This window comes from Acinonyx jubatus, chromosome A2 (assembly GCF_027475565.1).
Source record: "Acinonyx jubatus isolate Ajub_Pintada_27869175 chromosome A2, VMU_Ajub_asm_v1.0, whole genome shotgun sequence".
Lineage (NCBI taxonomy): Eukaryota > Metazoa > Chordata > Mammalia > Carnivora > Felidae > Acinonyx > Acinonyx jubatus.
Genome location: NC_069383.1, coordinates 20951212 through 20973150, shown reverse-complemented (window position 1 = coordinate 20973150; position 21939 = coordinate 20951212). Strand labels below are relative to the sequence as shown.

Genomic DNA, 21939 nt, shown 5'->3' with positions numbered 1-21939 from the left:
TGGGACACAGAATGGTTAAGTTTCCGGCTGGTCTGACTCGAGAGCCCGAGACTCTGTCCTCTGTGCCTTCCCTTGGGAAATGGACGATTCAGTCAAACAAGGCCAGGGCCAGAGCTAGGGCCAGAGTAAGACTTCCCAGGCCAGAGCCCGCCAGCATGGACCTTTCTGCCCTGCTCTGACTCTCCACAGCCTGAGTCCTGACCCAGCAGCCCTCAGGGCACTGGGGAGAGCTGAGCATTCAAGGTTTTGTTGGACCACCTGCCCTGGCCTGGACATACGTGGGGCTTCTCTCCCTCCTGACACCCCTCCTCTCACCCAGGGTGCTAGCTGCTCTGTTGTTCAGGTGAGGGACACCCTCCTCCTCAACAGATGGTGGGAACTGAATCAGGCGAGGCAGATTGATGCCAGAGATGTATAGGTCAGGGATTTGGAGATCCCCACCCTACAAGTTCTTACTCTTCTCATTCCAGCTCTGCTTTTCCTATTAACCCTGTGGGTGCCATGGAAGGGGTCTGTTTCATCCTCCTCCTTATAGGGCTTCTTGCAAACAGTGCCAGCATCTTCTATCGCTGGATGATCACGGACCCCAGGAACAGGGAGTTGAGTGAGGCTGGGAGGCACTTACGAATTGTGGACGCTGCAGTTGTAGAAGACAAAGCTGGTGCTGGCAAAGGTCATGCCCGTCTCCTTCGACTTGAGCTGCAGCTGGACGACATGGTGGTCCCCTGGGGGGCAGAGCCAACCACGAGGTCAGGGAAAAGGCCAGGATCCCATGTGAGGGTCCTACTGAGAGTGATGTGCACTGGGAAAGGGGAGCCGCTCCCCTAACAGGACTCTGATTCAGGGGCGCCCAGTCCCAGGACAGCCCTGAGAACATCTGCAGAGGGTGCTTCTGGTCTATTCTTCCTTCCACACTGTGTTCCTGGCACCCACCCCTCATCTGCTCACCAGCTCTCATGTGCACATACCCTGACAGGCTTGCATGCATGGTGTCCACACCAGACTCACAGAATTATAAACATACACATTGATTAGCTACCAGGACAAACATGTAGACGCTTTGTAATATTGCCACAAGCCACGCAAGAGATTTTGCATGTATGTGCATGCATGTGCACACACGACTTCCTTCCCCATCTCGGTAAGGAGACACCCTGGTCTTACACCCCCTCCTCTGGTGGGCTCAGGGCTCCATTCAGGCGGGTGTCCCTGGAACCCTCAGCTGGCGCCAGGGAGGAGCTGGAAGCCCATGTTTAATTCACAGCCCTGACCCCAGGCCCCCACTTCCAGCCTTGTTCTGTGCCTTCCCCGAGAGCCTCATTAATCAATCAGCTTGGAACAAATGTGACAAGCCCAAATGGGAGGGCCAACATGGAATCAATCTGCCCAGGCTGGGCCTGTCCCTCACCGGCGTTGGGCCTCTGTCCACCCCTGTTCCTCCCAGTGCAGCTGGCCATGAACGTGCAGCTCTGGGAAGGCAGGGCAGGGTGGGGATGGGAGGCAGTGGTTTGAGATCAGTGACCCAGCAGTTCAGGCAGGGGACAGAGCCATAAGAGCCCTGACATAGGCACCCCCCGGCCATGCTCCTGACCAGCTGCCCCTCCCGCATTGCCCCTCCACACCACCCTCTCCTGCTCCAGGACAGTCTCCAAACTCAGCTGGCACATTCTGATGCTGTGGCCTTGCCTCTCTCCGTGCTCTCTGCAGCTGCTCCTACCTAGGATGAGGCCGACTCCAGGATGCTCACCTGGTTTCAACAGTCATTTCTGAGAGCAGCAAAAAGACACTTCATCCTCCTGTTCTGTATCATACCCACCAAAGCACCCCCTTCCTCTGACTCTCCCCTGCCAGTGGGCTTCCTCCGTGCACCCCCCCCACCCCCAACGCCTGTCTTGAGTTCTCATCAGGCCAGGAGGAAAGACATGCCACCCAGCTTTGCCTCTGGGGAACACTCACCATTCTCTGTGATTATTCGGGGCACCTCCTTGGCTGCTGGGGAGTAGCACTGGATCTGATTGCCTACCACCAGCCCATCCATCTCTGACAGGTCCTCAAAGGTGCAGTTGACTCCAGCTGACAGCTCCGGGACATTGTATGTCTCCAGGACCAGCTGCGAACAGCCCCGGCAAGGGGAGAGAGAGGAAGAGAGTGAAGTGGGGCACGGAAGGGTATGTAATAAAAGGAGAAAGAGGGATAGCAAGAGAGATCAGAGAGAAAGAAAAGAGAGAAAACTGGAGGTGATATTAACATAAAGAAAGCCGCGATTGATCACAAGACCAGAGGTGGTGGGAGGTAAAGAGACAGACACAGAGGAGACTTCGTTACATATGAATGGATTTGGCCCAGCAAATGGGAGGGCTTAGGGGATTTGTTTGTAGAAAGAAAGGCAGGCAGGACTGAGGTACTGCTGGCCAAGCTCCTCTTCCATCATTCCCTGTTTTGGAAAAACGGCAAACCAACCGCCAAGTGCCCAGTGCATGAACATGGGCGATATCCTGCCCCTTTCTTCCTCTGCACACAAATCCTTCCCATCTTGCAGACAAAGATATAGTTCTCATCATCTTCCCTCTCTTGGTCACCCATTCAATCATTTTTGCTGTCACACTTTCCCCTATCTTTCCATCCATTATGCAGAGGGCCTTGCCCCAGTATTCCTGTGCGTGTCCCCCTCTTCCATCTCCAGGGACACATTCTTTAGAGCTGCTCTCGAGCAGCTTTGCTGGTCAGGCTTGGCCCAGTTCTTAAGGACATTGGGGGGCTTTGGTGGGGAGAGGGTTCTCCCAGGACCCTGGACCCGGATCCCACTGCCCTTACCAGGACATTGTACTGGGACACAGAGATGTTGCTGGGATGGACAGTCAGCCGGACACACTGCTTCATCTCAGAGGCAAACCTGCGGGGCTCTCTGGACCTCTCACAGCGCTCCTTCCGGGTGCACCTGGGAGGGACGAACAATGAGTGACTTAGGAGAAGGCCACTTGCTCCAGTGAGGGGCTGGCACGGAGGTCAGGCACTGCCAGTGGCTCGCAGGACATGTTCAAACTTGATGTGTCCAGAACTGCCCTCTTTGCCTCCTTCCTCCAGCCTGTTCCTCCCCCACCGTGCCTGAATGTGAAAAAGATGGTTATTCTAATCACTTGTTGCCAAATGCAGAAACTTGGGGGTCATCCTAAAGACCCCTTACCTACTCCTCATTAACATAAAGAGCTGCAAAGTCCTGCTATTCTACCTCCCCATCCATCCTCAGCCCTGTAACTCTCCTCCCCTCTTAGGCAAACTGAGACTTATTCTCACCCCATATACAAAATACTCTTTCCGATTTCCTTGCCTTGTGCTGGCCACTTCTCTCTGGACCACCTTCTTCCCACACTTCCCCTGTCCAGCTTCTACCTACCCTCCAGATGTGGTTCAACCATTGTGCATCTGCAATCTCTCCCTGCTACCACCTGAGGCAGAGTTCAGAGCATTTGGGGGTTTCCTATAGTCTAGAAAGTCTTTGATTATATTATAATTATTGGGTTAAGTGCAGCCTCTCCTACCAGGTGTGAGCTCAAAAGAAAAAATGATGCCTGACTTATTTTGGAATCCCCTGTATACCTCATGTCCAGCAGCCAGAGGACAAATGTAGGTGGGTGGGAGGGAGGGAAGGAAGGATCAAAAGAGCCGAGTGTAGCAGTTCAAAGCATGCTTTGGAGCCAGACCACCTTGGATGGGAATCCCAGCTCCCTGGCCCAGGGTTACCGTTAGAGAAGGTTTGCTATTATTGCTTAGCGTCCTGTGTTGTTCAAAGTACACTGCGTCACGAGTAGATTACATTCAGGGTGATCTGGGATCTTACAGTCTTCACTGATGGAGCTTGTGAAACATGCACGTAAGAATCATGTACCTTCACCCAAATGTGCACACCCCACATGGGGGAACGTGCTTAAACTCTCCGCCAGGGCCAGGGCATCCTTGCCTTATAGTGGGAGTTCACCGCATGGAGGTATCTGAGCTTTGGGGAACAGGCTTTTAATGCAAATCCAATAAGCCATGTGAATGTGGACCTTAGCTGGGCGGCCGTGATCTGGAAGCTGTGGATTCCTGATTCTGCTGCGAGGTAAGGGAAAGCAGGGTCCTTAGAGGGACAAGCTGAGGTAAGCTGGGGCAGCAGGGAGATGGCGCCCGAGTCATCAGGAAGAATGCCACAGGGAAGGAAGACAGCTTTGGCTTCTGTGGGAGGGACGGCCTAACAGTGGCGAGTCTGGGGGGAGAACTTAGCAAATGAAGAAGTCACTGAAGGCATGGACTAAAGGAAGAAGGGGAGACGCAGGGACAAAAATGATGAGTGCAGAGTAAATTGGACATGTAACGTGAAAGTGAAAAACAATTCTAAGTAATACAATCATGGCTACTAGTCACTGAGCGTTTCTTGGGCTCCCTGGTAAGAGGCTTGCGGTTTATGTCAAAGTCTCCCAACAATGCCGCAAGGCAGGTACCATTTAAAAACCCATTTTATAGACCAGGAAACTGCAGGAAGGGTAGGTAACTTGCCCGAGGTCACCAGCTCAACAGAGAGAGCCAGTATTTGAACACAGATGAACCCTGGAGCCTCTGCCGTGCTGTACCTCCCTGAAGCTTCGAGACTGAGGAGGGAAGGACAGACCCCCTCTTGCTGCAGACTAAACCCATTTCCCTGCCATCTTGATGTTCGATTCATGTTGCTTAAGGCAATTTCAAAATTTCCCTTCAAGCTTTGTCTCTAAGCTAATCACTTTTTTTTTCTTCTTGCCTGCCACTGGGAAGCACTTTGAATATTATTGCAACTTGTGAATTCTCCAGGATCCTTCTAGGAAACCCAAGAGTGAAGGGTCAGACATGAATGTGGTCACCTCCCTGGCACTCCCTGCCTGCTCTAGCCGACCATGGCAACAAGGGCGTCTGCCTAAAAGTCTTGGAAGTTAATTTACCAGGCTAGCTCCTCTGTGAGGACTTCATTACCTCCAGCCATTAAGCTAATGTTATGGACTTTTCCAGGGTGTCTGCACTGACATCGCTATTAATAGTGTTATTACTCCCATTAACAGCAGACCCAGAGAGCTGGTACAGGCTTAAATTATTCACTGACTCCCCAACTTTGAAGTTCGTATTTCCAACAGCAATCAGTAGGTCTGAAAAATGTCTTTGATCAAATTATGAAGGGAGAAAAATGAACCTGCACCCAGGCCAAACCTTACCTGGAGTTACTAAATACAGACTCAGATGGAGAAGAGAGGACTCTACTTCTCTTGCAGGTGTACAAAGGTACTTGGTTGGGGGGGGTCTCAAGATGAGGCACACCTGCACGGTTTGCTGCTTCCAAAGTCGGTGTGGCTGCATCCTGCCATGGCCCCCCAAATTTGAGAGCCCCAAAACCACATACTCGTTATCCCCCTGACCCCCAATTTAGGTCTTATCAGGGAAGCCACCTGTAGCTTATAATTTCAAACATCCCATCTAACTGTGTAATCTTGGGGAAATAACTTAACCTCTTCGTGCCTCAGTGTTCTCTTCTACAAAATAGGGACAAAACAGTATCTAACAAATAGGGTTATTATGGAGAATTCAATGAAGTTATGCATGTAAAACATTTAGAACAGGGCATAGCTCGTACGTGATAAGCCATCAGTACACGTCCACTAGCACCGTGACCCCATCCCTGCTCCGCCCTCCTCATGCAAGCTCTCTAAACCACAGCTGACACAGAAGCACAGATTTTCCAGACTGGCCCATGGGGCAAACCAGAGACAGAAAGACAGAGATGGCTCCAGCAGTTTTCGTCCTAATGAGGGACGGGGAGCCCCAGAGACCAGGAGGGAGGAAAGAGGGAAAGAGTGGTCTGGCTCGCTTGGAGTTCCGCTTTCTCAGTAGCTGTCAAAGGGTGTTGAGTACTCAGCGCTGTTAGTGGAAAGTCAAGTTTAAGGTCAGTGTCAGGGATGTTTTGACATTTCTACTACCCCTCAGGGCCCATGAGGGCCGAGGCTGCAAATGCCCCAAAACACAGACAGCTGACCTTAGATGTGAGAGGGTAATGGAGGGGGAAGGATGGATTCCTTCGGAGTCCTTATGGGGAATGTCAGGGTAATGGCCTCCTACTCTTCTAGGACTGTGATTTCTCATTAGCCCAGGCAAGAGTTGGGAAGTGTGCAAAGGATTAAGTCATGACTTTTGGGGGTAGCGGGGTGGTGGCTTGTTTCTTTCAAAAGGGCTCCAGGTACTTCCTATGGCATTTCCTTCAACTCCACTGTGGGAGGACCCTGGAGCTGGAGGAAGGACCTGTTTCATCCGTTTGCCAGGCAGGACTCAAAAAGCGCATGCTAGGTGACTTGGAGTCTTCAGACAGTCATCCATGGGGCTGCCATCACCACGCCCTTTCACAACACAGATCTGCATGTGGCCAGCAGGAAGCGGGCCCCCGAGAAGACAGCTCAGCCCCCAGAATTGGAATCTGGCTCTACTAACTTCGCCTTACGCCCCTTCCGCATTCCACTTTCTCTGCAGTTGGGCCCTCCAGCCCCAGTTCAGAGGTGCTGAAAGGCCATGGGGACAGAGGCCTGGCCCTTGGAGGGGTTATTATTCAATCCAGTGGTTCCAATGAGATTATCCTCTCTAATGAAGCAGCCACCTCCGCCCTCCCCTAAGCCTGAACTTTCGCTGCTGGAGAATTCCCAGCCAAGTGGAAAATTGGAAAAGAGAAGAACAGAGAAAGGAAGGGGGTGAGGGAGAGGGAAGAGGTGGTGATTAAGTTCTTTAGAAATTAATTCCTAAGGACAGCGATAGAAATATTAACGTCCAGTGCCACCAACTGGGTGAGCAAATTTCAATTTGGAACTGGGGCTGGTGGGGTCTGGGTGAGGTGGGGTCTGGGTGAGTCTCCAGTTTGGGGGGTAGGTGCTGGTCTGTCCCCTGGCCCTCCAGCAGGGGCCCACCCGCTTTGTCTCGCAGAATGTCTCCTGACTTCTCTCCATAGCTGACCCCCTCCCCCATCCTTAAACATCTCGCATTGGTCGTGGCCTGGGCTTAAGTGCACCCTTGAGGGGAGCTGGGTTTAGAACATGAGGAGGTTGAAAAAAATGAGATGGGGTTAGGGTTTCCCAAATGAGCTTTCCAGAAAAGTTAAGAGGAATGCTTACTAGCAGGGGCTCTTAGGTCATTGTATCCACATCTGGGAACCCTGATGAGGGAAGAAACTGGGTTTGCCAATACCGTTGGCCTTGCCCTCTTTAGGAAAGCCCACAGAAATGGGAAGACACATCTGTGCAGCCTAGAGGAAGGTGAGTTACAGAATGAAGGGACCCTTTCCAGGCAAATGAGTGTGCAAGAGGTTTCTTACACAAAGGGTGTGGATCAGGTGATCCCTGCAGTGTCACAATTCTAGGATCTGGTGACTAACACCATGGTCTTGACCTAAGGATTTAGGCTGTTCTTAGAGATGTCCCCTTTGCCATCAGCTGCTGAACTGGCAACTGTACTCACCGTCCTTTGCCTTCTCTAAGGCTCCAAAGCCAACCTAAGCAGCAGATGTGGGGTACCACGCCTCCTGGGTCTCACTCTCCAAAACAGGAGGAAGGCACAGGACTTAAAGGCACCAGCAGGTTCAGAGCCCAGAGGAGGCCCAAGAGCCGTTGTGGGCTTATGTGGTCCACATGGTCCTGGCCCACCACCATAGGCTGCACAGAGTGGCTGAGCTTTGCCCTGGGTCCCAGTTGGGAGTCTTATCTTGCCTTCCTTTCAGCCTGTCTTCAAATAAATGATATATTGAACACACAAAAAAGGGGATGTCCCTTTTCTGAGAAGAGAATTTATGTTTCTGAGAAGAGAATTATATTTAGCAGGTGCCCAACTGGAGGGGGAAGCAGGGATGGTCTCTCTCTTCATTGGTACTGTCGGGACCTATTTATTTCTATTGAGGGTGAGGGGAGGTTAGGAAAGTTGAGGTGGAGAGAAGAGTAGGATTGGAGGGAGGGAGAGGGACAGAGGGCAGGAGAAGGAGAGAGAGAGAAGAAGAAGGAGGAGGAGGAGGAGGAGGAGAAGGAGGAGGAGGAGGAGGAGAAAGAGGAGAAGGAGGAGGAGGAAGAGGGGGAGGAAGAGAAAGAGGAGGAAGAGGGGGAGGAAGAGGAGGAGGAGGAGAAGGAGGAGGAGGAGGAAGAGAAGGAGGAGGAGGAGAAGGAGGAGGAGGAGGAGAAAGAGGAGAAGGAGGAGGAGGAGAAGGAGGAGGAGGAGGAGAAAGAGGAGAAGGAGGAGGAGGAGGAGGGGAAGAGGAGGAGGAGGAGGAAGAGAAGGAGGAGGAGGAGGAGGAGGAAGAGAAAGAGGAGGAGGAGGGGGAGGAAGAGGAGGAGGAGGAGAAGGAGGAGAAGGAGGAGGAGGAGGAAGAGGAGAAGGAGGAGGAGGAGAAGGAGGAGAAGGAGGAGGAGGAGAAGGAGGAGAAGGAGGAGGAGGAGAAGGAGGAGAAGGAGGAGGAGGAAGAGAAGGAGGAGGAGGAAGAGGAGAAGGAGGAGGAGGAAGAGAAGGAGGAGGAGGAAAAAGCAAAGGCAAGGTGTAGCAGCCTGGTCCACTGTCCCCTCAATCCAGTCAGTAACAAGGGGGCTCCTGTATGTTACTTGAGACACACTGACCAGTTACTCTGGTTGATTTGATCAGCTTGCACACCACACATTACCCAACAGCCTGGAGCTTTCTTTAATGTCACCAAGTCAGGTGCTGGGCAGCACTCTGTGTGAGCTGGGCCACTCTCCACACCATGAGGCCAGGATGGCATGGCTGAACACACGTGGCTAGAATGTGTGAATGCTGGTATATGGCTGTGCACATCTGCACTTCAACCTCAGAGGCAGCCCAGCCCCTCAGGCTGTCCCCAGAAAGTCAAGTCATTAGACTGGGAGGGACACCCCAAGATCATATGGACCACAGGACTTTCCTAATTCCTATGAGCTGATGGCAGTGCTGACTGAACATCCTTTGGTCATGAAAGCATGTGTTACACACATGTATGTGGGTGGGGGTGGGGAGGCAGTAGTTGGGAGAGGAAAAAGCAAGATACCTTAACTCATACTATGTATCTGCTGGGACACAAATGGAAAAACTCGACTGTACCAATATCTAGTCTGGGATTCTTCCCTCTGGACCAGGGGCTGAAAACTTTTTGGCAAAGAGGGAAGACCAGAGTATAGACTGCAAAGGTTGCTGGGCAGAAGTGATTCTAACAATTCCTCATGAGTGGGTGGGCATCCTGCAAACGGCTCTCAGAGACACCGGTGCCTTAGCAGGTTGGTATTAGGTAGTCCTTCGATACAGCTTAAGGAGAAAATGAAACCAGGCTATGGGATATACCAAAAGGCAGCAAGGAAGGACTTACATGTTTAGAATCCATTTATGCTCCATTAAGGGGACACTTGGCCATGGCTATGGGACAAACTGTGCATTTTCTCAGGGACCAGTGAAGACCGAGGTCCCTGAACACTGCCTACATGATGTAGCTGGTTGGAGTTGCTCAAGGCAGGGAAACTTTCCAGTGGTGGGTTTGTTCTGGCTGCTCAGCCAGAGCTTTCTGGTCTTGGAGAGGACAGGAAGGGCCGGGGACCATGGAGGAGGTCGTGGCGTCTGACCCACTGCCTCTGCTTCCGCAGTCAGTGCAATCAGGGTGACCTCCAGGCACAGTGAGGGCACGTCACTCTAACCCCTCCCTTCTGCTCTGGGTGCCAGTACTTTTCCTCTCCTTCCCTTTCCCTTTCTCCATCTAGGCAGAAATGATATAGAGAAGAAAAGGAGTGGATACTGAGCAGTAATCTGGGCCAAGCATCGAAGGGTGGGCATTCTTCCAACAGAAGAAATCTGCAAAGAGGTGGGGACACCAGGGGGCAAGAGAGACTTGGGCAAAGCTGGTCTTATCTTTCCCCTGTTGATGTCTTGGGTTACATGAGCCTCCCAGGAGTGACGCTGATGAACCTTCTTCAGAAAGGTAACGTCTGGGCCAATCGATGTGGCTGGGTCTGCCATGGGATCCCGTTACCCGCTGAGACTGAGATCGGCTTCTCAGCCTGGGCCTGGTCAGGGGAAGATGGGAGGGAGGCCTGGGGACATGCCAAGCCTGGTTGGAGGGAATGTTCTAGGCCCAAGACAGGTGAGGCTGGGCTGGAGGCTTTCCTTTACCTTCCCCCAAGTCGGAATAGGTAGGGTCAGGCCCAAGGTAAATGCCCTGGGAATACAAGCTCAAGATTCACAGACAAACAAAAACCCAGCTTGTTGAAACTGTCGTTGCCATTGGAAACCAGCAAGCCTGCAGGCTGGGTCAGGGACCGTATGAGAGGACAAAGGGGCGATGCTCTGTGCTACTGGGTTGGCAGGCCCGTGCTTTGAGACAATCAAGAGTGAGTAACGGGAGGGAGGCTTCAATTACACAAGCGTTTCTTAAGCCTGTTCAGTCTGCACCCCACCTGTGCCCTTGCTGGTAGAAAGGACCCTTTCAGCCACCTGAGCCACCTGTTAGTAGGGGCCCTGCCCTTAGACTATTCACTCTCTCTCTTATGCTCTCTCCTTCTGTTCCTTGTTTCTTCCCCTCCATTTCTCTCTCTCTCTCTCTCTGTCTCACACACACACACACACACACACACACACACACACACACACACACACAGCTTCTGCTGCTCGCTTGCTACCAAGTTCCTACCCTCCTACTTCTTACAACCATAAAAAGTTGGCAAAAGTGACAGAAAAATGGCATGTCTTGATACTCAAAGGAACCCTCTTCCTGATGCTCTTTTGCCCTGGTTTCCTTAGGGTCAGTCTTGCTGGGCCCTGGAGCACTTAGCACAGGGGCTTGCCCATGATGCGGCCCTACCAAATGCACTGATTCCGGTGCAGTCTGCAGCCCCCACCCTTTCCCTGGCCCAAGGGCCCCAGTTCCCATGAAGCTTCAGGGCAGAACCAGTCTAACGTAGTCCCCCTGGATCTCCTGAGCCTAGCACAGTGCCTGGCACCAAGGGAGCAGGGCCAGTGTGAAAGTTGTATGGACAAGGGCTACGGGGGCATGGCACTCCCATGCATGATAAAACCCCCTGCATTTGTCACCACGCTCCCTGCCTGGCAAACAGAGGGGCCCCAGGGGAAGCATCTGCGGGCTCCCTCTGGTCCTCTGCCACTTTCTGCTCTGATCTGCCTGCTCCAGCTTTCTCTGGCCGCGTCCTCATGCATCTCTCCCAACCATGAATGTCTGGTTGGCATCTATTTAAAATGAAAGGAAGGAAATAAAATAAAAAATAAAAATAAAAATAAAATATAAATAAAATAAATACAATTAAAATTAAATTAAATACATAAAAATAAAATGAAATGGAGAGTGTATCAGAAGAAATAGTGTCTGGCTTCAACCTGAACTTAAGCAACTCGGAAGAAAAAGCCACTGGAAAGAATGGGAAGGAGCATGAGAGAACTTTCTGGATGAAGGACATTTTGTGTATCTTGATGGGAGTGTGGATTACCTGGGCCTTCCCATTTGTCAAAACTGTTCAAACTGTACGCTTACGATCTGCTTATCTCACTCTCTCTATATTTAACATTATATTCTGATTTATAGCATCTTAGAAGATCCAGGAACCTTCTCTTCTTCATCCAGCCATGTGGACCAGAGCTCCTCCTTGGTCATTAACCCTGGGAGGGAGTGTCATGGTGGGCAGGCTGGAAGGCAGTCTTGACCTGGGGGTGCTCATGAGCTGTATCCTCCCAGAGGAGTTGAGATTGACCATGCACTGGCATAGACCCCAGCATCAGGAGGCTCAAGATTTCAGAGAACATCACCTTGACCTACAACGTCCTTTATTACCTAATTTCATCCACTTGCCACGACTATGAGAAGGTATTGTTTCTTCTTCATAAACAAGGACGCCAAATTTCTGATGTACAGAGTTATGACTGAGCCTCATTAGTTGTGGATTCCATTTTTGTAAATTCACCTACTTGCTGACATTTCTTTAAAATCCCCACACTGATACTCATGGCACCTTTGTGGTCATTCCTGGACATGAGCAGAGTGGAGAAAAACTGGAGTGGTCACATGCACACATTTCCATCAGAGGCTGGACAAGGTAGTGATACTCTGCCTTCTTGTTTCAGCTCATACTATAAACAAATGTCCTTTTCATGGTCTATTTAGTGCCACAGTTTGTTTCGCATTTTTGTGCATTTTCTTGGTGACTTCACCCTTTAAAATGGCCCCCAAGTGTTGTGCTGAAGTGCTGTCTAGGGCTCTTAAGCATGAGAAGACCATGATATGCCTTATGGGGAAAACACGTGTGCTAGATAAGCTGTGTTCAGGCAAGAGATGTGGAGCTGTTGGCCGTGAATTCCGTGTTAATGAAACAATTTCTATTAAATAAGGTGGCTTTACACAGAGACGCACTGGGGCACCTGGGTGGCTCAGTCGGCTAAGCATCCAACTTTGGCTTAGGTCATGATCTCGTGGTTCACGAGTTCAAGCCCCATGATTCTGTGTTGGATTCTGTGTCTCCCTCTCTCTCCGCTCCTCCCCCACTCATACTCTGTCTCTGTCTCTGTCTCTCTCTCTCAAAAATAAATAAATAAACATTGTTTATACAGAGTACAGACGGGGGAGGAGCAGAGAGAGAGGGAAACAGAATCCCAAGCACGTTCCGTGCCATCAGCACAGAGCCCCATGCGGGGCTCGAACCCATGAACCATGAGATCGTGACCTGAGCTGAAACCAAGAGTCAGATGCTTACCCCACTGAGCCACCCAGGCGCTCCCCCCCACCGCCCCCACTGCAAATGTTTTTAAAACAGAACGCAGTTATGTACTGACTGGTTGACAGACATGCTGTGACCAGAGGCTCATAGGAACCCAGACCCGGGAACCACCCCAGGAGCTATGGATCGGTATTCTCTGATTTGGTGTTTGTGGTGACTTACAGAACAGAACCACCATGAGTAATGGGAGCTGCCTATACTTTCCAACCCCCCATAGCACTTTTGCAAAGAGTGAGAAGTAGACTTCATTCCCTGAGTGGAAGTAGATTTCCATCCCCGTCGTCCTTCTAGGTCCCTCCTGGCTCTCCCACGCCTGTTCTCACCGTGGCATTTTGGGCAAAAGGAAGAGCTGCCAGCAGCTCCAGCAGCAGCAGCAGCAGCAGCCGCCGCTGCTCAGTGCTGAGCAGCACAGAGAAAGCCCTTCCCCTGCTTTCTGAGAACGTGTGCCTAGTAAGGGCTGTTCCCACACGCCACATACGAATACGATATGCAAACTTCAAAGGAAGACGGGATGCCAGGTTAACAGAGGTGAGGGGGATCCAGCAGGAGCATCTAGCACTCAGAGGAAGGCAGTTTGAGGCTGGGATGCCCATGGGAAGGGAAGGATGCAATTTAAGTGGAGCCATCTGGACAATCAATGGGGGCTGACCAAAAACATAAGCGGCAGGGCGCCCACACCCAGGGGCTCTCAGTCCTTTCCCAGCTGCGTCACGATTCCTGCCCCAACCCCCGCCTTACATTGCATAGCATTCCACAGTGCATGGCATGCTTTCGCCAACGGGATCTCATCTCATTCTCCGGTGACCTGGTGAGGTGGGTGAGACCGGCACTGCCATCTCTAATTCACAGATGAGCTGGGCTGCCCCAGATTGCTGCACAGCTGGGCGATGTGGAATTTGGCCTTGGTGGCAGATTCCCAAAGTTCATGCCCATGGCTGTTTTCTTTAGGCCACATTCACTGAGCATAGAGCTGCTGGCTTCCCAGTGCAGACTGATGGGCTCCTTCATGAACTGTCCAGATTTCTCCTTGGCCCCAGTTCACCCCTGTTTTCTGCCACTTGACAGGAGGCAGGTACTATGTTTCTGAAGGAGAAACTGAGGCCATACAGGAAGTAATTTCTGGTCCCTCCTCTTCTTCTTCCTGTTTGGCTCAGCTCTGGGGATGGGATACAGGGGTACTCACAGTCTCTCTGCTTCCTTCTCAGAGCCTCCGGGTCCCTCTTCCTCATAGGGCTTAGTGCTATGTGGGGTGGGTCAGTCTCTCTAGGTAGGATCAAAGCTGACATGGAGACCTGTCTTTGGCTCCCCCAGGCATAGAGTGTCCAAGAGGGGCTGGCTTTCCTGATTTGTCCTTGAAGGAAGCCAGGTGTGAGCACCCCACGCCAGGAGCAGCTGAGCCACCCTTGGCTGAGAAGAAAGCCAGCTGGCCTAGGCCCCAAAGGAAGCAATGGGTCTGGAACACGGTCCCTTTCTGAGAGGACTCATTGTGGGGGAAAAAGGAAATGACTTCCCTTCTGCCTTGCAAAGTACCATTTGGGCAACTCCTCTGTGCTGATCAGAGCTGATCTGAATTCTGAATGCAATCTCCCCTGTTCTGTTATGCCGGCCCCTCTTGGACTCTGCTACTCTCTGTTACCATACACACATTTGAGTACGTTCCCACCCCCAGTTTCCAGTCATCTCTCAGTTATGTGGGTCAGTGGGTCTCCGTTTTTCCCACCATAATATACATGAGGGATTTCAGACCTTCCCTCAAAGAGCACAAGGACTCATTATGCATGAGCCTGTTCCCCAGGGATGGGAGGGTGACCACTCCCTTGGAGAGGATGTACACCTAAGAGGACATTTCTCACTTTCAGAAGCATTCCTAAATTCTGAGCCAGCATTCCTGCAAACAAGATCCTGCCCACCCCCCACCTTCTCACAGTTGAAAATGACCAGAAATGGTCATCGGTCACACATAGTTCAGAGTCTTCGCAGGAAGACTAAAGCCTTTCTCCTTAACGTATGACACTTGTGTCCAACACGCAACATGTCTGTTTCAAGTGTTGACTAGAAGTCTGGGGTTCCAGCAGCAGTAGTTTAACTGGGATCAAATTCCCTCCGAGTGGGGCCCAACTATTTTTGGCTTCTCCGGTCAGCAATGCTAAGGGTCTTTGGATCTCCAAAGAAGTGTCTTTAGTTCCCTCCATGTGTCTGGGTTGGTTGTCTATACCCTGTATCCCAGTCCTCGGATCACTTATCAGACCACCATTTATCTCCATTGTATATACTACTGCCTTCTCCCAGCTTCTAGAGAATACTGTGGAACCAGCACTAAGGGGAACACAGGGAGAACACCCAGCACTTGGGACGGGGCTTCACTGGCCTAGTGACCCCAGGCCCAGGGTCCCCTGACAGCCAGATGAGTGCATGGACAGCAGAGGGAGGGTCTTTGGGTGCTACACACTCAAAATATACCCCTCAAATACCAGAAGTTTTTTTGAGGGGTGGATATTGAAGAGTGTTATGTGGACGTTGAATCACTAAATGGAGAGTATGTATCTCGCACATGATTTTGTGGCTTATGTGAGCCTTGAGAAAAAAGTCCAATCAATGCCTTTTTCCTGGTGTTCAGTTCTGGAACATCAGTCCACAGCCATAGTCAGAAATATCCAGGAACCTCCCTCCAGCCCTCTAGAATGTTACTACCCTTGTGATTCCATATCCTAACTCATCATCATTCCCAAGCTGATATTTGCATATATTTCTTATGGGAATTTGGCAATTTAAAGTGAAGTCAGAACAAAAGAAGGGGATAGGATTTACAAAGGATACAAAAAAGGCAGAGTAAGAAAAGGCAGGGAGAGAAGAGAGATCAAAGGGAAGGAGATTGGTGACAGGGAAGGCGAGGAGGAAGAGAATTATGGGAGGGCAAGGGTGGGGGGTGGGGTGGGGAAGTAGGAGGCAGGAGGAAGCTGCCCAGTGGTACTCAGGTACTCACGTGTTGTGGAGCACACACCAGCCGCAGTGGGGATCACCAGAGCCAAGGCACTCACTGCAGCTCCGATACTGACCACAGGACTCCACAGGGACTCTAGTGAGCTAGGACAGGAGGACAAGAAAAGGGTGATTAGGATTTTGCAGAACACCCAGCGTTCACCAGGAAGAGACACTATTCTATGAGATATATCACCTAAATCATTGCAGGAATGTGAAGAGGTCCAGAGCTCCAGAACCAGAAGGGATCTTAAAAAAAAAAGAAAGTTTACTTATTTTGAGAGAGAGAGAGAAAGAGGACACACAAGTGGAAGAGGTGCAGAGAGAGAGAGAGAGAGAGAGAGAGAGAGAATCCCAAGCAGGGTCCTCCCTGTCAGTGTAGAGCCTGATGTGGGGCTTGAACTCACAAACTGCCAGATCATGACCTGAGCTAAAGTCAGATGCTTAACTTACTGAGCCACCCAGGCACCCCCGAATAGTATTTGAGCAGGTGGCCACATAAGCATCCAGGGGAGACAGCCACCTGTGATTCTCTTGGGAGTCTTTGAAAACAACCTCCTTAGAGTTCATATAAATTGTTATGAAAGATATTTATATAGACGTATTTAAACTTTCCCACTGTCAAAACCCCAAAATATCTCTACAGATATCCAATCCATGACCTACTGACTTATAATATTAATATTATTATTAATATAATAAACCCAAATGTTTATTCTTTCTTCTTTCTTGTTTTCCTTCCTTCCTTTTTCTTTCTTTCCTTCTTTCTTTCTTTCTTTCTTTCTTTCTTTCTTTCTTTCTTTCTTTCTTTCCCTCTCTCTTTTTCTTTCTCTCTTTCTCTCTTTCTTTTCTTTTTCTCTTTCTTTCTTTCTTTCTTTCCCTCTCTCTCTTTTTCTTTCTCTCTTTCTCTCTTTCTTTCTTTTTCTTTTTCTCTCTTTCTTTCTTTTTCTTTTTCCCTTTCCTTCCTTCCTTCCTTCCCTCCTTCCTTCCTCCCTCCCTCTTTTCTTTCTTCCTTCCTTCTCCCTTCCTTCCTTCCTTCCTTCCTTCCTTCCTTCCTTCCTTCCTTCCTTCCTTTCTTTCTTTCTTTCTTTCTTTCTTTCTTTCTTTCTTTCTTTCTTTCTTTCTTTCTTTCTTTCCATACAGTGTTCTGCCTTCTTCTTGGTTCCCCTCCTTTTGTTTCATCATCTGTGCGGTCCCAGAGAGCACACAAGCCAAATCCAAGACTCTTCTCATTCTTGTTCTCCATGCCTTTGGCATCACCTTGTAGCTGTTAACCTGCCCTCTCTCTTTCTCATGCTGTTGCCCAACTGGCTCTAAAGGTGTTTCATTCTGGTGCCTTCATAGAACAGCCTTTGCTACCTCTCCTCCTGCTCACACCCTTTTCATGACTGGAGGCTTCCTCTCCAACCCCAGAACCTTCCACTTGCTTTTGCCTGCCACTTATTAATGTAAAATGCTCCACACGACGTTTCTGCCTAGCCCAATTGCTTCCATTGCCTGCACGCTCGGAAAGATCTTTTGCATTTCTTTGTTCTCCAATGTAGCTTCGCCTGGATGTCTTTTTACATGACTTCTCAGGGCCTGGTACATAGGAGGTACTTAATCACGATAGCCAGGATCAAATGAATTTTAATTTTCTTTCAATAGCCTTGGTCTTTATTCTCTAGTTTGCCAGTTTCTTCCTCACAAAAAGGTTTTTTTTAATCATCCTTTTCTATTTGGGGCACCTTTTTATCTCAGCGGAAGACTTCTTACCTAATTTTTCAGCTTGTGCTAAGAGAATTTGATGTGGCCGCCCCTTTTTAATTTTTCGCCATCAGACAACAGGCACCAAGAAGTACAAACCACACCGACCTGACCGAGCCTCCGTGTTTCGTAGGTAAATGCACAGGCTGCATCCCATGCTGCTGCACGGGCATCTGACTCCCTAAAATGATGTACACTTGGCAGGGGTTACTTGTAGCTCACGCACAGGCCAATTGGCACCAGGGTCTGCTCAATTAGTCTCAAGACTGTCTTTTGGAATTAATTAGTAATTAAACCAAACCCCATATGATCGCTCTTCCCTTTCCACCTTCATTTACTTACTCCCTTTATATACCTTCTTGTTTTGTTTCCTCAGGTGCCCGCTGAGCCATCTTACTGACCGTGTGCTGCATTTTTGCTTCTTCCTAGTTACCTGTTGGCCTCCTCCTCCCATTCTTCTAGCTTTGCCCTTGGCCTTTGTGGCCCTCTCAGACATCTTTTGGCACTCGTGGGATTTTATCTTTCCCGTTATTACTGCTCATGTAAGCTGCAGGGGCCACGCCTGAGCTCTGCCTACATGCAACCTTCCCATTCTTGCAATTAATTCTGACAATCAATTTCGTACAAATTACCCTGCGGGCTCTACACCTAGCCAGGAACTTACCCTATTCCTATTGCCTCTTTAATGTCTCTCCTCATCCCTTAAGTGGGCACAGACACGCTGTTCATGTAAGCATATAAATAGGGGTTCCCAGCCCAGAGTACCTGGACTCCCCGGAATCCATGAGTGGTAATAAGGTCCTCACGCTATTTTCAATATTTCCCAAAGCGTAATGGAAATTGGATTGTTGCTGTTTTCTTTTTTGTGTGCATACTCAGTGATGTATGTCCCACATTAAGAATAGGAAATATATTATTACTTAATAAATGCAGCTTGTTTAGCAGGCAAAAATCTTTGAAAACATGATGCCTAGAGGGGAAAAAGTAATAAAAGGGGCCATAGATGGTGAAAGTTGGTAACACAAGTACATAATAATGTTTTCATGTGTTCCAGATGCTTGTCTAGCACTCCATATTTTGCATGGGCTTAAGGAGAAAATCATGGCTTGTTCAATCAAAAGCATTTTCTTGGTCTAAACTTAATTAATATCCTCCCCAGTTTCTCCCATTGACATGTTCTATAATCTGTCTTAGATGGATGGGCCATGGGGCTCTGGGGGTATGCCAGCTGCTTGGCGAACCTGATGTTCTCAAAAGGCTTTGCATTCAGATTTCTAAAAATATCTTGCAACTGGTGTTTAATAACGCCAATACCTAGAATTATAAACTCCTTCCTCTCCCCATTCTAAATGAGAGTGATTTTAGTTTGGTTGGAAAGAGTGTAGGAGCCCACAGAGTGAGATTCAAATCCTGACTCCACCATTTACCAGCAATGGGGTCCTCCTCTCCCTCTGGGTCTCATTTTCCCTCGTCTTTAAACACGGAGATAAAAATCTCCCTGCACCTCCCGAATTCACGGGATTTCCCAGAGCACAGATCACCTGATAGGTGTGAAGTTGCTTTGTAAACACACAAGGACATTATAAGTGACGGTTATTATTGTCATCTTTGTCCTTAATGTCTCGTTCTTCGTTGCACTGACACATTACCTCTCTACCACACCATAGGAAACTGCTCCGGCAGGTTTCCCTGGACCCACGAACTCCACCAGGAGTATAGTAGGCCGGGAGGAATTTTTCTTCCTTAGCACCTTGATATTACTGTTTCCTCCTTGAACTGTGCTGTCTGCCCCTAACCAGCAGCCATCGCTTCATCTGGGATGAAACTCCGGGGCAGCCCTGCTTCCTGGACTTATTCAGTGCTTTTACCAGATACTGTAACAGACTTGTCTTTTTCTCTGCTTTTCATCTAGATAGATCCCTGTGGGACAGGGGCATAAGTCCTTCCTAGGCAGTTATCATGAGACCCAGCTTCTCTCGACCTTTTCTTTTAGGATCTTTCTATGTATACACTCAGTCATTTTTGATTACTCTCCTGAGCTTTATCTCGTTTTTTTCCCCCCATTCTTTCTAAAGTGTGGATGCTATAGACCAGGCAAAAAGGTTACCATTACCTGAGAGGTAGGTGTCACTCACCTCGCCTTTCCCAAGGAAGGTCGGTCCTGGGAAACCTTCAAAGGCCCATTTTTCGGCAGCATTCCCCAGAACGGCCAACCCCTTCCAGACTGACTCTACATCTCCCCATCTATACGACTGCTTTGCCTCACTCCCCACCCCATGGGTAATTCTGGAAAGCAACAGAAAACTTTCTGACACTTGAGGTCACTTCTGAAAACTAGACGGATTATCCATCATTTATCTTGGTGCGATTCTATACCCTCATGGCTCAGGTTACCTTCTGCACCTTGCTAGGAAGCTGTACGGGTGCCCAGGTGGCTTCCGAGCACCATGGCATTGCGATTCTTTCCCCCCAAGTCCCCAGATTCTCCGCCCACACCTTACACCAAACAAAGCCGCCTCTCCCTTCCCCCATCGTCGGCTCCTCTTCTGACCCTGGAACACAAACCACTCCAGATGCAGAGCCACACGATTAATTAAAACCACCCCACGCTGATTAAAGTCTTAAGCTACAGTGCCAGGCATGCTAATTAACTGAGTGGGGGAATTCAGACCACAGGAAGAGGTGAGAAAAGAAAGTCATGGAGGGGGGCTTCCGCTTGGAGAACAAATCAGATGGCGATGTGACCCAAGCCATCCTAGTGATGGATGGTCTCAGACACCACAAAAGATTGAGGTTTGTCCCCTGGTCACTGGACTCCAGGAGAGGTATTGATTGATGTGTCTGCATGAGCTCCCTCGCTGCTTCTAAAGACAGGAGCCCCACCACCTTGCAGAACCTCTGTGTGTGCCTATGCAGTGCTGGGGGAGAGCAGGGGGCTCCTCAGGCAGAGGGGTTCGGACAGGGCCGGCACAGGGTCGTCTTTGCATATGCCACTGGGTTTGTGCAAAGTCCTATGGGGCAGCATAGTAGTGGTTCCTCAAAAATCTAAAGATAAAATTGCCATACGATCTAGTCATTGCCCTTTTGGGTACACACCCCAGAAAACTGGAGGCAGTGACTCAAACAGATATTTATCGACCCATGTTCATAACAACATTATTCACAATAGCCAAAAGGGGGAAAGCAACCCAGAGCAACCCATAGCCAAAGCAAGCCAACAGACGAATGGATAAATGAGTGTGGTACAGATCGACAAAGGAATACAGTCGGCCCCCTGCCCCACCCCGCCATCCGCGGTTTCAGTGACCCACAGTCAACCGCAGTCTGGAGGCAGATGATCTCCTTTTCTAATGTATGATCAGAAGGTCAACAGCTATGTCACAGTGCCTACGTCATTCACCTCACTGCATCTCATCATGTAGGCATTTTATCATGTCACATCATCACAAGACGTACAGTACAATAAGAAATTTGGGGGACAGAGAGACCACATTCGCATAACTTTTATTATGCTATATTATTATAATTGTCCTATTTTACTATTCATTATGGTTGTTAATCTCTCACTGTGCCTAACTTATAAATTAAAGTTTATCATAGGTATGTATATGTAGGAAAAAAACAGGATATCTAGGGTTTTGTATGATCCATGGTTTCAGTCATCCACCAAGGGGTCTTGGAACATATCCCCTGTGGATAAGGAGGGACTAGTATAATATTCAGCTTTTCAAAAAAAGGCAATTCTGACACATGCCACAACACGGATGAACCTTGAAAACATCGTGTTAAGTGAAATACGCCAGACGCAAAAAGACAACTATTTCTGGTTAGACTAATAAATTCATGTGTATAAAATATTCTGAGATCCTTGCGTGAAAAGATTGGCATATTACCCTTTTCAATTTAATCTCACATGGACAAAAGGGTTTTGGATGAATATCTCTTATCATGGACTGTGATGTAACTTTGATCTGTCATTCGCAAGCTCTGGGCCTCCATTTCCTGATTTGGAAAAATAATGTCATAGCTTTGTTCTACCCAGAACGCTTTCTCACCTCCCACCTCATCCAAGAGGCACGGGGCAGGGTCTCAGAATTCAAATTGGTCTTGTGAGGTCAAATGGTCTCTGATTTTATAAGATGCTCCGGTTACTGCTTTGTCTCTACTTTGGCACTTCTTATTCGCCATTATGAGTAGGAAACCTGTGTGCTGGTATCTATCTCTGTCTACCTCTATTCCTCTCCCCCCCACCCCTTACCTTTCCGACACTCACATTGGTTTTCTTCACCCTTTTGCCCCAAGGTAAACTTCCCTAAATCATAGAGTGTAGCTTCATCTGGGTTTTAAATACTGTAAATAGAATCATCATCTCTATTCTCTCACCTGTCCGGCCCCACGAACAAAGCCGTGAATGTATTAAAACAGTGGCCTGGGATAG

General features: G+C 49.3%; 1 protein-coding gene across 4 annotated transcripts in view; it reads right to left on the bottom strand.

Annotated features, from left to right (window-relative positions):
* PLXNA4 (plexin A4) overlaps positions 1 to 21939 on the bottom strand; it is a 592266-nt gene that overhangs the window by 94672 nt on the left and 475655 nt on the right. For all 4 annotated transcript variants that reach the window (XM_053218068.1, XM_053218067.1, XM_053218069.1 and 1 more), the window contains 4 exons: positions 15760 to 15860; positions 2815 to 2938; positions 1957 to 2110; positions 626 to 725 (listed from right to left, as the gene is read on the bottom strand). In XM_053218068.1, coding sequence (XP_053074043.1) covers positions 626 to 725; positions 1957 to 2110; positions 2815 to 2938; positions 15760 to 15860 — 479 coding nt within the window. The remainder of the gene's footprint in view (positions 1 to 625; positions 726 to 1956; positions 2111 to 2814; positions 2939 to 15759; positions 15861 to 21939) is intronic.